Consider the following 15,993-nt stretch of genomic DNA (forward strand, 5'->3'; position numbering starts at 1 on the left):
ATGATAATTAAGGGATGCAGAGAGTTGCCTGAACTTTAGTCTGTGATAAATTAAAGACACATATAGAAGAAATGAATAAAAAGTCTTCGAAGTTTGTATTTAGCACTTTGCCGAGCCTGAATCCCTCCAGGATAATGAACATATGGTGGGGATGTGTGGCTGCCTTCCATTTGAGAATAAAGCTTTCCCTCTGAAATAATAATAATAATAATAATACAATAATAAAAATAAAAACTGTAAGTAGAAATATGTAAAGAACAAGACATGTTTGAGTTAATGAGGTTAGGGGTTACTGATGGGCTACACAGCACCAAGCACACGGACACAACACCAGCAAGACCCAACAAGTGCAGGAATACACAGTTACTATGTGTGTGAGTGAGAGAGTCGGAAACAGAGAACTGTGTCTGCTATTGTTCTTGTGTCACTCGTCCTGTGTGGCCAGAGCTTTGTCTGAATGCCTGGACGGCGTCTGATGGTACTAAATTGAGGCAAATTTAGACTTATGAAGGTAAGAATTTTATTCTACCCACATCATCTTAAGCTTCTGTTAAAATGGTGTAGTTACATATTAATTACACATTTAATACCACATTGATAACAGACGATGCAGCCACACACTCTAACAGTGCGGCAGACTTCAGAAGAGGCTTGTAACTGACTTTCAAACCAATAATTTAAAGTGTCATTTATTTAGGTGTGTGTAAAAACTGTGTAATTACACATTAATAATATATGCATAACAATATAATGGCAGGTGTTTAGTCTTAGTGAAGTGTAATATGCTCTACTTTCACAACACTTAATTTTCTGAATAAGTGAAGTCTACTAGCTCTTGTTCTGTAGTTGCTTAATTAACACATCAACAAATTAGAGATTACCGTTGCCACTGGCTACTAATTAATACACAAGGTCAGTCTACTGCCCACTGGCTTCTGCTGTATGAATAAACCTATATACATAGTTAATGCACTTGGCTTTCAGTGTCTTTCAGCGAATATGTCCTAAGGGTCACTAGGTCATCACTGACAACACTACATTTTTGTTTACCCAAAGACATAACTCTGGCTTTGGTGATTGAGCTGCTTGAAAAAACCACACAGAGTTCTGGTGTACGCTAGTGTTCCTCGTTAGTTCATGAACTAGGAAATGCACAAAGCTTTGAGGTTACTCTAAAGCAGGACTAACTTTAAACCAGAATTAAGTTCCTATTTCTCTGCAGCCCCCCTCCAACTCGGTCAGCATGGGCACTCAGAGAAAGGACAGTTTCCTCTGGGGAAAAGGTAAGCTCTTCACTCTTCTTTGACTCCACACTCATTGGAGGGTCGGTGTATATCTGGACTCTGAGTGTGTAAAGCCCACAGTGTGTTGCTCACATGTCCTCTGTTATCCTCCAAAGCTCCAGCAGATTGCAATCAAACGGAAAAGAAGATAATTGACGGCATGAAGATCCACAAGAATGATATTCTGGGCGATATCCAGGTACCGACATATATCTCTGTCATACACTCAACCAATATAATTACACAGGGCAGCCAGGTTTCTGCATTCATTGTCCATTTTGTCAGCTCTACTGACCATTCAGCTGCACTTTGTAGTTCTACAATTACAAAGAAAGATAAAAAACCATCAGTAGCTTTGTAAACCATCAGTTGCTCTGTGTCGGTGTGTGTTGCACTTTTACACATGGATCAGACACAGTAGTTGCTGCTAGAGCTTTTAAGCTCTGTATCCACTCACCGTTCACGATATTAGACACAACTACCTCAGTAGCTCACCTTTATTGCTGAACAGTTTGTGACGGTCTGGAGCTTATGAAATGACCACAGAGTTGTCCAGTGTAATGAAGAATAACAACTGATTGAATAACCTCCGGCTTTTGTCAGAAACTCCGAATGGACATTGAAAATGTTCTGACTGAGATCCACACCATGGAGTCCAACCAGGAGAAGTGAGTACCCTACATTTTCACTCAATATCAGTTCCCAGCATCAGTGTATTAGGCCTTTATCAAGCTTGTGCAGGGTTATTAGTTATGGACCATATGTGGGTCCATCCCTCAAAAACATAGCAATGCTGGGGGGCTGCATACCCCTCTAACCAACAGTTATACATGTAATGTCATGTATACATATAATAGTGATATATAGACTGGTTGTAGACAGTTGTATATCTGTGTCCACAATGGGTTCAGCTGAATTTACACAGCAGAAGTGTTGTCATATGTTTACCACTATCTCTCTTGGAGTGGTCACTGTAGACATAGACTCCAGCAATCTACCATCAGATCCAACATCCGTGTTGTTGTATCTGATAACAGCATGCCTTTATCTTTGTTGCTAGGCAACAACAATTGTTGCTTGGAAAACCTCCCTGTAGTTCTGTCGTCATAATGCATTTGTATTGTCATAACTTGTACTGTTACTTATACGTTGTTATAACATCACACATGACTCTTTAAGAAGCAGGGGTCTATGAGCATCATAATTATTACATGTAACATTTGTTACTAATATCATGGTAAACACAGTAACTAAGTCTGGAAAACTGATAATAAATAATATAGTATGTAAAATCATATCCAGGTCTTATTGGCTTTACTTGACTTTAAAACACCGCTTATAACACAAGCTAATTCTATACTGCTTGCCTCTAAGCCCGGATATATGAGGTAAGCTCCCACCCCATGCACATGTCAGCCACTGTGTGTTGGTTTCCACGTCCTGTTTCATCAGCAGACCATTTACAAGAACGGATGAACCTCAAATGGGCCGCTGCCAAAAGTTTTCGGACAGATCGGCCGCAGAAAGTGATTAAGCGGAGATAATTAATGCGCAACTGCAATTTCCAAAACAAGTTCAGTGGAACAAGTGCCCGGGTGATGTCATCAGTGACTTGAGATGAGCAGATATGCACATTCATAACCTTTAGATAGGAAGCTATGTGACAACTGTGTAGTTACACATTAACAGTAGAGTAATTATTGGCAATGTACACACAATTACAGGTGGATAAATGTAGTTGTTTAATTATGAAGTACAAAGGAAAATGATTTTCTATAACAATGTATAAGCTGTGCTATGGCAGTTCTGTTGTAAACCATCAAAATGCAAAAGTGCATTTGAATCCCTCAGCAGTAGTTACAACGTTGTTAATATTTTGTTAATATGTAACTACAATGTAATTGCAGAATTATTACAGGCAATCTCTGACTGTTTTTAATTAATAAAATGACAATACTTCTATATTTTCTGCTTGTTTTTGCCCTCTAATGTGTGTTTTACATCTATGTCTTCAGTAAGAACGTTGTGATGGCGAAGATGTTCCTCTGTGGAAAGAAAAAATTCAACATGGACCCTGTGAAGGCAAGTGGGCAAGTGAATTATTTGTAAAAAAAAAAAATGATGGCAATAAAACAAATGATCAAAAAAAAGCATGAATAAGGTCATAACTGCACAGTGTAAGAAGCATCGTGAAAGGAAAGGGGGGTAGAGTGGTAGAGGAAGAGAGATTGAAAGAATGAGAGAAGAAAGGTGAACGACAGAACCACATCCTGTGTTTCTGAAGAACAGATGCTCTTAGAACCTGAGCTGCAATTTGACAATGTTTTAAGAAAAGAGAAGGGCTAGGATTCTCAGTTACTCTATGTATCAGAAGTTAAGCAATTTCTAGCCATATTTGGTGCAAACTCTTGATTGTTTGAGTTGTGGTTAACACTTTCCAGACGTCCTTCATCAAAACCCTTCAGAACTGTGTTAAATGAAGGATGAAATGAGGAAGATGTCATGAGAGCTGCCATCCGATTGGCTACCTGTCACTATAGATACCTTACATTGTTGATTGTTGTTCTGTAGGTTGTTTATGATTGGTTCAAACAAGCTTTTTGATGTTAGGTTTTTAACAAAGTTGCATTTACACAGACATATTAAAATAATGGACACTGGTTCATACATAATCCGTAGTGTTGCAGCAAGGCGTTCAGATGTGCATCTGTGAGACGTTTGAAGGTCTAGATTTTAGTTTTCAATGCTGTAATGGAAACAGTCCAACCACTTCTCACCATGTCTCACTCTTGAGTGTATTTTTGGAGGCTGTGGCTTTATGGGTTGGTTCCTGTCATGGCTTTTACAGAATGCTGTTCTATTATAAGACTCTGTTGTTGACCATCAGCATCGTCGTAATGAAGCAAAGACTTCTGAACTTGGGTGTAGTGTGTTCTCCCTGTGTCAGAGCGGGTTTCCTTCTGGGCTTCTGTTTTCTCCCATAGTCTATGGCGTGAATGTGTGAGTGATTGGGTGAGACTGCCTAATGGGATTTTCTGTGACCCTCCGGATGAAGTGGTTATGGAAGAGGAATGATATTTGCAGGACAACAGTGTGTGCTCCACTGAACCTCTATCTCGATCTCTCTTTAGGGGATCCAGTATCTCATAAATAATCATCTACTGGACGAGTCTCCAGAAGCAGTGGCCGAGTTTCTATACAAAGAGGAAGGTCTTGGGAAAACTGCCATCGGGAACTTCCTTGGGGAAAGGTATGATGAAGAATTCTGAGGATTTTGGGGTCAATATATTGATCAATATCAGCTGGAAACACACAATAACAGAGGTCTTCAAATCTGTGCCTTGGATCCAGAATCCAGGCCGGGATTTTACAATGACCAGCTGATATGACACTATAGCTGAAAATGCACCTGGCTGCAGTCATAGCAGCCGGCCATTTTGAAATCCCGGCCTGGAACCTTGGACAAAAGATTTGGATTTGAAGATTTTTTGACCTTTCATACTGAGTTCAGCTGTACACACTACACACACACTTACTGCATACACCACACACACTCTACAGAGATTTAACTGTGTTTGTTTCTGCGTTTAGGGAAGAGTTCCACCTTCAGATCCTCAAAGCCTTTGTGGATCTCCAGGAGTTCCATGACCTGAACCTGGTGCAGGCTTTACGGTAATGTCGTTTTACTGTACAATCTTGTCATTATTTGGCTTCTTAAATACCAAACTTTAAGGAACAGTATTATTTTTACCATAAAATTACAACTAAAAATACCAAGTCATTGTGAAGCTTCATGGAGCTCTAATGAGGCGAAATGAGCCTCTATCATAGCTGCTCCAGACTCAGCACTGCTGAAACTGCACTATGTACCTTTTGGAGGAAGGTAGGCTTTCAGGTGCATACTGTAAAAGTGAATTACACTCTGTAGCTGTAGTGGGAACCCAGGAGCAAAGCTATCAATTGATACCTAATGCTCCTTAAATGGACACTGTTTGAAGACCTTCCCGTTCCTGATCCTTCTACTTCGCTGTGCTCAGGCAGTTCCTGTGGAGTTTCCGTCTTCCTGGAGAAGCTCAGAAAATCGACAGAATGATGGAGGCTTTCGCGCAGAGATACTGCACCTGTAACCTAGGGGTCTTCCAGTCCACAGGTACAACAGCACACCACATCTGTTCCCATGGTTACCACACCTGCATTTTTATACTTAGCTATATCTACAGTATTTCTACTATATCTCCGCTCATCAGTGGCTATTAGTTATGTTGAAAATGCATTAAAAGTCATTAATAAGCAGTTAAAACACATGGATAGAAGGGGCAACAATGACCTGTTGTTTGCCAAAATGTGAACCCATATCTATCTACAGTCCACATCCAATACTTGGATCTTGCCAAATAATGGTCTTACTTTGTTTTCTACATCAGTCAAAATAATCCATATCAGCTTCAGCACATATTTATTAATAACTTTAACCATTTAACCACCAACAATGTTGATGATAACTTAGTGTACCTAAATTTTCTGTAAGTTCTCTGACACTCAATATTAGACCAAAAAAAAAAAAAAATAAAGAGGCCATAGTCGCCCTTTCCCTCTCTGTTTCACAAATGATAAAGTCTCTGATAGAAGTGACTATAAAGGTTTGTTTCCATTCCAGACACCTGTTATATTCTGTCCTTCGCCATTATCATGCTGAACACCAGTTTACACAACCCCAACGTGAAGGACAAGCCTTCGCTGGAGCGCTTCATCAGCATGAACCGCGGCATCAACAACGGAGGAGACCTCCCCAGTGACCTGCTCATGGTGAGGGACACACACAAACACACATATCCACAAACATGTCTGTTATCATGAATTTTGATACAATTACCCAGACTTCTGTTTATTTTGTGGAGACACTTACCTCACCCACTACAACCACCAGTGTAAGTTTAACCCTGAGCCCAACCCTAAAGCTCAACCTCACCCTAACCTCACAAGGAAGTTCCCACATTCGATTCACTGAATAATTCATAGTAGCTACTGAATATTTTATTAACTGAATACGTCATAATCCATAGTAGACAAACACTTATGGTATGTTTTAATGTGTTGTGCTCGGTACCAAATACAAATCCTTCATCTCTAATGGCATCTCTGTAATTACACCACAGAAACTGTACGAGAGCATTAAGAACGAACCCTTTAAAATCCCAGAGGATGATGGGAATGACCTCACTCACACCTTCTTCAATCCCGATCGTGAGGGCTGGCTGCTGAAAGAGGGTGGGCAACATCCTCAGAGTTTTAGTCTTCCTGTGTTTACACTTTAGATTGATCTCTTTCGGCACTTGTGTTGCTGTGTATAATATATTTATAATGTTTCTATGTCCCCCCTCCTGTCCTACAGGGGGCAGAGTGAAGACATGGAAGAGGAGGTGGTTCATTCTGACTGACAGCTGTCTTTACTACTTTCAGTACACCACAGTAAGCATCGATTCCACGTACACAACAAAAAGCACATGGCTGTCAGAATAAAATGTGTAGTTTCCGTTAAAGCTTGAGTAGATGGTTTTTATTTAAATTATTTTTTGTTCCTTAATAGTGCTTTAATAGTGCTTTTTTTGTGCTTTAATAGTGCACTTCACAGATTATAAAACTTATAATATTTATATTATTAAACATGGACCCTTCACTAAACTTCAGACATGGTTCCCAATGGGTTTATTATCTGGTATACAACGTGCTTTTTAAGTGTTTTATGTTATGATCTATATTGTGCACTACATAGGGTGGAGGAAAACATTGAGTTTCGACATTCCTGTGGTTTAGGAGAGTCAGGAGAGGGACTTTCTTGATTGGATGTTACTATTATCTATGTTTCACCTAATTCACCTATTCCAGCTTTAAAGTAACAAGGCTTGGGACATTTGGATGATTTCTATTTGACAGGTTTTAAATGACCAAATGGAGATACAAGGTTTTTATGCAGGGCCCTCAACGGGGGCTGTTTCTAAATAAAACAAGCCAAACTGATTAGCTCCTACTCTTTTTCTAGGACAAGGAGCCCAAAGGGATCATCCCGCTGGAGAACCTGAGCGTGAAGGAAGTGGACGACCCTCATAAACAGGTACCAATGCCTGGACACTCCTGGACAGTTCAACCTGAGTACATCTGAGACAATAAAAACATAGTCAATAATCAAGGGAAGCTAACGCTAATTCCATAATAGAGTTGTAAGAAAATTCTATTAAACCCACACTCTAATTTCCCTTGACCCATTTTGACCCCTTTAGACTCCTGGAAATATTTATTTATTTGGCATATTTATAATTACAACTTTCATCAGGAAGTGAAAATACGATGCAGTTCTAGTGGGTGGAGGCAAAGTCAGAGAAAAATAGAAATGAAACATGATCCACAGGCTGACCACCCTCCAAAATGCCAGTCCCACCTTGCCCACATCTGCTTTTCTCCTTAATCAGAGGACTTCAGGAGTGTTGTTACAAAGTGTGTTAGGTGTAGATGTTCAGGATGTTGAGTAGATGGTCTGTAAGTGTTGATTAGATGTTTGGTAGATGCTCAGTTCATTAAGTAGACATTTGGGATATTTAGTAGAAATTTAGATCAGAAACTACTGAATAGATGTTGAATACATTTTGAGAGGTTTCAGGATGTTTACTAGATGTTAAGCAAAAGTTGAGTAGGTGTTTATCAGATGGTCAGGATGGTAGCTGTTGGGTAGATTTTCAGCAGATGTGGAGCAGATTTTAAGCAGATGTGGATTAGATGTTCAGGATGGTCTGTAGATATTGAATAGACGTTGAGCAAAGGTTAAGATATGATGTTGAGCAGATGTTGGGTAGATGTGAGGCAGATGTTTAGGATCTTCTGCAGATGTTGAGTAAAGGTGTCCAGCAAATGTGGAGTAGATATTTCAGGTTGCTCTGTAGAGGTTGAGTAGATTTTGCGTATTTCCCGTAGATGCTGAGATGTTCAGCCGATGTGGAGTAGAGAGTAGATGTTTAGTAGATGTTGAACTGAGGTTGAGAAGATATTGTTTAGATGTGGAGAAGATGTTAACAATTTTCTGTAGACATTACATAGATGTTGATTAGCTGTACAGCAGAGGCTGAGAAGATGTCCAGCAGATGTGCTGTAGATATTTAGGGTGTTCTGTAAGAGGTTGAGTAGATGTTGGGTTATGTTTAGCAGAAGTGAAGTAGATGTTCTGGATTTTCAGTAGAAAATGAGTACATGTTGAGTAGATGCTCAGCAGATGTGTAGTGGATGCTCAGGATGTTCTGTAGATGTTGAGGTTGAGTACATGTTGAGTAGATGCTCAGCAGATGTGTAATAGATGCTCAGGATGTTCTGCACATGTGTGGGTGTTGATTCATTGCTTCACAGCAGAAGTGGAAACATACAATGATACTGAGATTAAGCCTGAGTCATAAGAAACCCAGACATTTCACTGAAGCCTGTGACAGCAGATAAGATCTCTGTGTGGTCAGAGGTTGACCTTCTCAGTGGGCAGATTCGTGCTGATTCCCTGGGTGTGCTCACTTCAACATAACACCACTTAATATCAACACCACAACATATTTTTACCACCACAGAGAGCAAAGGATCTTAATGCCTTGTTTATGCTCCATGGAGGGGGTTCCATTCAGTTCAATCTGTAGTACTCATTACTCATTACTGAAACAGAAAAGTCAAATAAGCAGCTGCCGAACATGGAGCCAACACTAATACAATAATAGCTGCTGCATTTAAGGTGGAATAGAAGAATAAAAAAAGCCAACTAAGCTGTTTATTCTCCAGGTTGCAGATTTGTGTCACCTTAAATGGTGCAGCAGTTTCATCAGGCACCTGTAACTTCACACTTTAAGGTGTAATAAAAACATCAGATAAGTTGGCGTCAGTGTGATTGTGCAGCATTTAAGGTGGAACTGAAATTTTAAAGAACTCAACTTAGCATTCGGAAGAAACTACTTCACTTTTTAATGTGGGATGCTGGAAATTTCAGTGGGTACTGGTGGATTTGGGGGAGTTTAGTTCATCAACCCTCCCCAACTTGATGCAGCAGGGAGACAGGGAAGCCATGGGCAAAGTGCGTACTGAGCACTGAGTGGTCCGGCTCTGGGTTTACGTCCTCGAATGTCCACTAGGTGTCAGTAAGGCAGATGTCTTCTCCAGCGATCCGATTCATGTTCTGAAAGACTGTCTTCTGTGTGTCCAGTTCTGTCTGGAGCTGTTTAACCCTCAAAGCAAAGGTCAGAAGATTAAGGCGTGTAAGACTGACCAGGACGGTCGGGTGGTGATGGGCAAACATCAGTCTTATCGGATCAGCGCCTCTTCGGCTGAGGAGAGAAACGACTGGGTCCAAGCCATTAGGTATATATATACCCACAAACACTCATGCACGCACACACACACACACACACACACACACACACACACACACACTCTCACTCTCTATCCACAAAACTACTCATAATAAAAGTAGTAGCACACTTGTAATCATTGCTCATAATCCCTTCACTGACCTTGTGACCTTATAATTCCAAACGTCCAGTCGCCATCAGCAGGTAAACTGACATAAATATGTATCCAGACTGAAATTCCATTCACCTCTTGCTCCGCATACTTTGTGTGCCCCCTTTCACCCCGTTCTTCCATAGTCAGGACCACTCAAGACCACCAAAGAGCATGTAGGATATTCTTATATTGTTTTGTGGTTGATCATTCTCAGTGCTGCAGTGACACTGACATGGTGCATGTGGATCAGACCCAGCAGTTGTTGCTGGAGTTTTTAGAACCCTCAGTGTCATCGCTGGACTGAGAATAGTCCATCAACCAAACATATGTGTGCGTGGTGGTCGTTGTGGCAGTGGCCTAATCTTGACCATTTAAGAACAGAGGGAGGGGCTACAGATACACCGCAGTCTGTGATCATCGAACTACAAAGTGCAAAAACACAGACAATGGAGGGTGAGTGTATAAACAAAAAATAGGTGGTTGTAATTTTATGGCTGATTGTGTATATAAGCATGGCACCTGTACTACAGTGATACAAGCTCCACCCACAAATGTGTCATTTTGCAACTGGCCTCTACTAAACTCAAGTTTGTTTTTTAATCCTCAGGGCCTGCATCACCAAAGACCCCTTCTACGACCTGGTGACTGCACGGAAACGGAAGGTCATCAGCAACGGAAACACAGAGCCTCAGTGAGCTATAGAAGGATTAATCATGGACTTGGAAAATGTTGCTTTTCAAATTTCCTGAAATCAATCGGATTTGCTCTACTCAGACTAACAACACGTTCCTCGGATCAAATATTTGCAATCTGGCACAGAGCAGAGAGATTCCGTACAAATCTTTTAAAACCTTGCCGTATAACCTGGGATTTCATCCTGAAAATAATGGCTAATAGCCTGTTTAACTTGCTAATTTGGACTTCTAATTACCATCATGCTAATAGGTGACTCCTAACGTCCAATCATGTTTATAGCCACATTAGCATGTTTGCATTCACGTTAGCTATTCCCTAAAGATCAGATAGGAGGTTAGCAAAAAGTGGTTTAGCAAACTGGAACAAAATGTATCTGTTCCACACACATTCTATTGTATTCGCTGTAATAGCATCATTAGCATGCCAGCATTGGCATAAGCTATTGCTTTAGAAATTTGTCTTTAATTGGACAGAAAGTCAAAGACAACTAGTGGAATATCATGTTAACTGGTAATAGCCACATTAGCATGTTTTCATTAGCATTTGCTATCCCTTAAAACATGAGAGACATTTAGTCTTTTTTCACAGATATCCTGAACAAAGGATCTCGTTAGAAAACAAAACTGTCCTAAGCATTAACAGGGTAGCATTAGCATTAGCAAATCATTTAGAAAAGCACCTCCCAGTGAGACAGGAAATTAGCTTGGTTTATTTTAACTTACTGCACTGCGGTCTCACAGTGGCTGGACTTCTCACCCGCTTTCTCACTTCCAGTTAGTTAGCGCTGCTGAGGTCATGCTAGCTGCTTGTGGGGTTTGGTTCATGTAGTCATCAGTGGAGGGCTGAGAAAATGAGTTTAATTCTAGAGTTCCACGAAGCGTAGCCTCGGCGCATCGTCCTCAGTTTCACTTCCACTGGGTTTATATTTCACTGTGATCAGTTCCCATCACAATATGAGTGATGATAATGATAATAACAGGAGGTGTGTAAGACTATAACTTATTAAATAATAAGTGCTAGAGTGAAAGGAACACTGCTGAGGGGTCTCGGGGTCCTGGGTGGGATCTTCTCCTCGGGTCACTGTCTGTGAGTTGTGAGGTGTGTTCTCCCTGTGTATGTGTGGGTTTCCTCCCACAGTCCACAAACAATTTTGGTTTGTGGAGTAGCTGTGTAAAGTGTGTGAGTGACTGGGTGATCAGGATGAATCAGTTACAGTTAAAGAATGAATGAATGAATGTTTTATCTTGTTGTTTTGTGGATACTGATCAGACCTAGTCCAAGACTAGAAAATATTATCAGCAAACTTCAGTCCAAGTTGTGTTTTGTGTTCTCTGTTAAATATTAAGAATGAAAGGGTTTCCAATGCCTTGACTTTGCAGTGTATTATATGAATATATGAATGTTAGAACAATTCATTTTACTTAGTATTTCTAGTATATTTCTAGTATATCTCAGGCATTTTGTATTATATTTCAGCATATCGTCACTGTCCAATGAAAAATATGCATCTCCAGAAATGAGTTTACAAAACAAACTTTCAATGGAAGTCAGTGTAAATAGATTTTATTCCCAGTATTTTTGAAGCATTCCTATTGGTCCATTCATCATGACATTTTCACACAATGTGATCAACAGCTGCTGCTGTGTTCTAAACACAACCTGATATCGAAACATACCTATGCTACTAAAAGACCACACCAGCTAAAACGTACATTTAACTACGTTTAACTTGATATGCGCCCCCTAGCCTCTAAGGCCACTTGGAAAACTGCATGCTGAACCAAAGCATTCAAGTAGAAGATTATTTTACTTTTTTTAGTGGAAAAATGTGTTTAGAATTTTTTTTGCTATCAACTGATATGCCACGTGTATATAAACACAAATAAATGCAGTATACAATAGCACACACACACACATACACACACACACACACACATACATATATATATATATATATATATATATATATATATATATATATATATATATATAAATCTAGAGGGAGGTCTTGGTGTCAAGCAAAATAAAATATCCTACACAGACAGATACATATATATATATATATATTCACTCGGCAGGTTGCAGCTGCTCTTACCCGCGAGCGAAACTAAACTATACCTGGAATCATTGGGCACAACTCCTCACAGACAGTCACCCGGAGGAAACCCACGCAGACACAGGGAGAACACACCACACTCCTCACAGACAGTCACCCGGAGCGGGAATCGAACCCACAACCTCCAGGTCCCTGGAGCTGTGTGACTGCGACACCTACCTGCTGCACCACCAATAATCTTCTACTTGTATGCTTTGGTTCAGCATGCCGTTTTTCCAAGCGGCCTTAGAGGCTAGGGGGCGCATATCAAGTTAAACGTGGTTAAATGTACGTTTTAGCTGGTGTGGTCTTTTAGTAGCATAGGTACGTTTCAGCCATGACATCAGGTTGTCTAAACAATGTAGTGAATTTAAAAGTCCACAAATTGGAGATGTTTTTTCATTGGACAGCCACAATAATTTAATTAATGTCCAGAGCACAATATTAATTTGCCATGTCCGTGTTATTTTGTGTACATTGAAACTGAACCTCCTTCACTGCCAATAAGCTGATTTGGTGAGAAATGCTGTGTATATTGTAAATGATTAATTTATTAAATAAATTACAAATTAAACTCAGAGTGTTTGCTTGGATTATTTATGTTTATACAAAATGACAAAGGTATATTGAGTTTCAGTGCATTTTGAGGCACTCTTTATTGTTGGATGCACTGCAAAAAAAGTGCTCACACGTCTGCAGGTATCTGCTGGGGGTGGGGGAGGGGGGATGACAGGTCGACATAGTGCAAGGGATGGAGTGCAACATCCGTTTAACCGTATCCTGTCTCTGTAAAACAGTAAACCACACTCTCTTTCGTGTTTGTTTGCTTTGAGAAACTCTTTCACAAAATTTTATGCAGTTTGCAGGTTTGTGCTTGAAGTAGTCTTCTTCTTCTATTGTATTTATGAAGTTTGTGAGTCGGCGAGTCGCTTACCTCATGCAAGTGTGTTGTCTCTTATCTTTCCTGAAATATCTCCTGAATAATTGGGTTTAAGTTTAGCTCGTTCCTTTATTTGTATCAACAAGCATGCAGTTCCACTTGTGGCCAGCAGATGACAATGTCCCTTCATCCATCTCTGGTGCGCACCACAGCTGATGGTGAAGGATTTTAGCACTTGCTACATGCTAATATTATTCCTGCTGATGTGTCTAAGGTGAGCTCCATATTCTAGCTTTAATAGTCACTGTCCAGTGGATCTGTCCAGTTCAGGAGAGTGTAAGGTAAGCACTTTGAGAGGAAGTGAACTGCGCTGTAAAAAAAAAATCCCTTTTTAAAAAAAGCTGCTTTGCAAAACAGAAACTTGTGGTCTTTAGCAGCAAGCTCATGTCTTCCTGTCAAGTTGTTTCCTCTGTCTCTCTCTCTCTCTCTCTCTCTCTCTCTCTCTCTTTCATCTACCTCTCACTCGTCTCAGAGATCAGCTGTGGTCTGCCAATCTGGGTTAGAAGCAAAGGCACCTTTCATCCTGTAGACATCTGCGTTTTCGGGGTCTCAGTCAGGAGAGTGATGCACTAACCATCTCTTCTCTTTTGAGAAAGGACCATCTTTACTTTATATAATGGATGAAAACCGCTGTGCGAAGTAGATGGCATTCCACCACATAATCATTACGGCTAAACTGATGATGGATAATGAGTTCTAGCACTTAAGCCCATCCCAAAGGTGTTAGATAGTGCTCCATCTCTCCAGAGAATGCAGTTCCACTTTCCCACTAGGGAGCGTTATACTCCTTTATCTGACTGGCACTGGGCAGGATGATCTTAGGCTTGTGCTTTTTCATTCCATTTCATTCTATTCCATTCTTGAGAGAGATATTAAACATCATGAGCCAAAGTCCCTCATCAATGTCTGCAAACTTTTGGACATATGGTGAGCATTTAGCAGCTGTGTACTCAGACAAGGGAGTGGACTGAAGAACATGGCCACACCTAGCCATGGATAAATAGAGAGCGCCTTTGATAATCGCAGCAATGACGGCTGGGAGTGTTAATGGAAATTATGGGGTCATTTTTCTATTGGAAAAAAATATATGAAGCAGCTCCACATTAAAACCAAAAATGTTGGCCCTATAGGAGCAGCACAGTTGGGTACATGAAAGTTTTGTCCATGGGCCCCATATATGGATGCCCCACCAGAGTCAGTGATGGGACTAGGGTCGGATAGGGCCAGTATGGGTAGCCCACATGAAAGCTCCACATCTGCATACGAGCCCATGGTGATGTGTCAAAACCATTTAAGAGATCTGGAAAGTCCCTAACACAGCTTTATCAAACACCTTAAATCAAGATATACCTAAGTGACATTTACTGAGCATCTTGGATGCGTGATTGTCGTGATGTTTATGTTAAACTGAAGTTTTAAGCCAAAAATATTTACAGAATATGGAAAGAAAAATGAAAAATAAAAACATTTCTTGTAAAGAGTTTGGGCTCTTAAGGGTTAAGACAACCCACTATGGGGCTGGTGACCTCCCACATGTAATAAAGGTAGTCCCCCTGACAGCCCACACTCTTCTTGAACCCAACTATTCCACGTTTAATCCACGAGGGACCAACTAAGGAGTGCACTCACTCACATACACTCTCATTCACTCACTGTTAGCACCTGCACCACAAGGGGCACTATTCCTCTACTCACTCCCATTTAGAGACTACTCCACACGGGGGTGCTATATAGTGCTGTGCGTCAAAGACACTTTGTGTCAATGTCCAAATGTGCTTCATAAACCAGTTTTTTTTAAACTTAAACAATGTCTTCAATATATTTCATAGTGATTTGGTGGGAAATTGTTACATTCAGACAGTAGATTTCTTTAGAGTTGTGCTGGATGTACCCAGAAGTCACATAGGTCTAAAACACTAAAACACACACACACACACACACACACACACACAGCTTTTTATTTCACCTTCATCTCCAGCAGTGAACCTACATCTTCTGAGTTAATATTTCTTTCATTTTTAACATATATTTTGGGACATGTTTTAGCTCACCGTCAAAAGTTTGGGCACCTCCGCAAAACATAAGCCAGTTGTGCCAAAACATCTGCACACATCTGTGTCTCGGGCATCATATTCATAATAACTTCTTTTAATAATAACTTTCTGTGAAGGAGCTTTTAAAGGCCTTCAAAACAATAGGGAGGTCTGGTTCCATTCACCAGCATTGTGAGCAAATCTGACTCAATTGTTTCCATAGATTGTTTATATCCCAACCACTGAATTGTGCAGAAGTGGGAATGAATCATGGCAGGTTTATGTAGAACCAATCACAGGGCTCTTTTAAAGTCCTTTTAATTGTCCTCAGTACAAAACGATTAAAAACCTGTCAAAACATATCAGTCACTGTGACTTCACGTATTAGTGTGCCACAATAACTAGGCTCCCGTTCCTCTGGCG

The 15,993-nt window shown here is 40.4% G+C and overlaps 1 protein-coding gene across 2 annotated transcripts; it reads left to right on the top strand.

The window, feature by feature from the left end:
• The first annotated feature begins 427 nt into the window (after nt 1-427).
• On the top strand, nt 428-12,199 carry cyth4a (cytohesin 4a). Of its 2 annotated transcripts, XM_066641894.1 has the most exons (14): nt 428-511; nt 1,223-1,283; nt 1,400-1,482; nt 1,887-1,951; nt 3,299-3,365; nt 4,415-4,533; nt 4,875-4,955; nt 5,321-5,433; nt 5,941-6,089; nt 6,440-6,551; nt 6,676-6,752; nt 7,324-7,395; nt 9,508-9,662; nt 10,414-12,199. In XM_066641894.1, the coding sequence occupies exons 1-14, from the start codon at nt 506-508 to the stop codon at nt 10,499-10,501; spliced, it is 1,248 nt and encodes a 415-aa protein (XP_066497991.1). In that variant the 5' UTR covers nt 428-505; the 3' UTR covers nt 10,502-12,199. The 2 variants fall into 2 exon arrangements, with proteins under 2 accessions (XP_066497991.1, XP_066497990.1); XM_066641893.1 differs by lacking the exon at nt 10,414-12,199 and having other exon boundaries at nt 9,508-10,372.
• Nucleotides 12,200-15,993: the final 3,794 nt, after the last annotated feature.

Source organism: Hoplias malabaricus, chromosome 13 (assembly GCF_029633855.1).
Source record: "Hoplias malabaricus isolate fHopMal1 chromosome 13, fHopMal1.hap1, whole genome shotgun sequence".
Lineage (NCBI taxonomy): Eukaryota > Metazoa > Chordata > Actinopteri > Characiformes > Erythrinidae > Hoplias > Hoplias malabaricus.

What these genes read in the sequence shown, in the direction of transcription:
- cyth4a (XM_066641893.1), top strand. An exon ending in ATATTCTGGGCGATATCCAG is followed by an intron (nt 1,483 to 1,886) that starts GTACCGACATAT and finishes GGCTTTTGTCAG; the next exon opens with AAACTCCGAATGGACATTGA. An exon ending in GGGCTGGCTGCTGAAAGAGG is followed by an intron (nt 6,552 to 6,675) that starts GTGGGCAACATC and finishes CCTGTCCTACAG; the next exon opens with GGGGCAGAGTGAAGACATGG.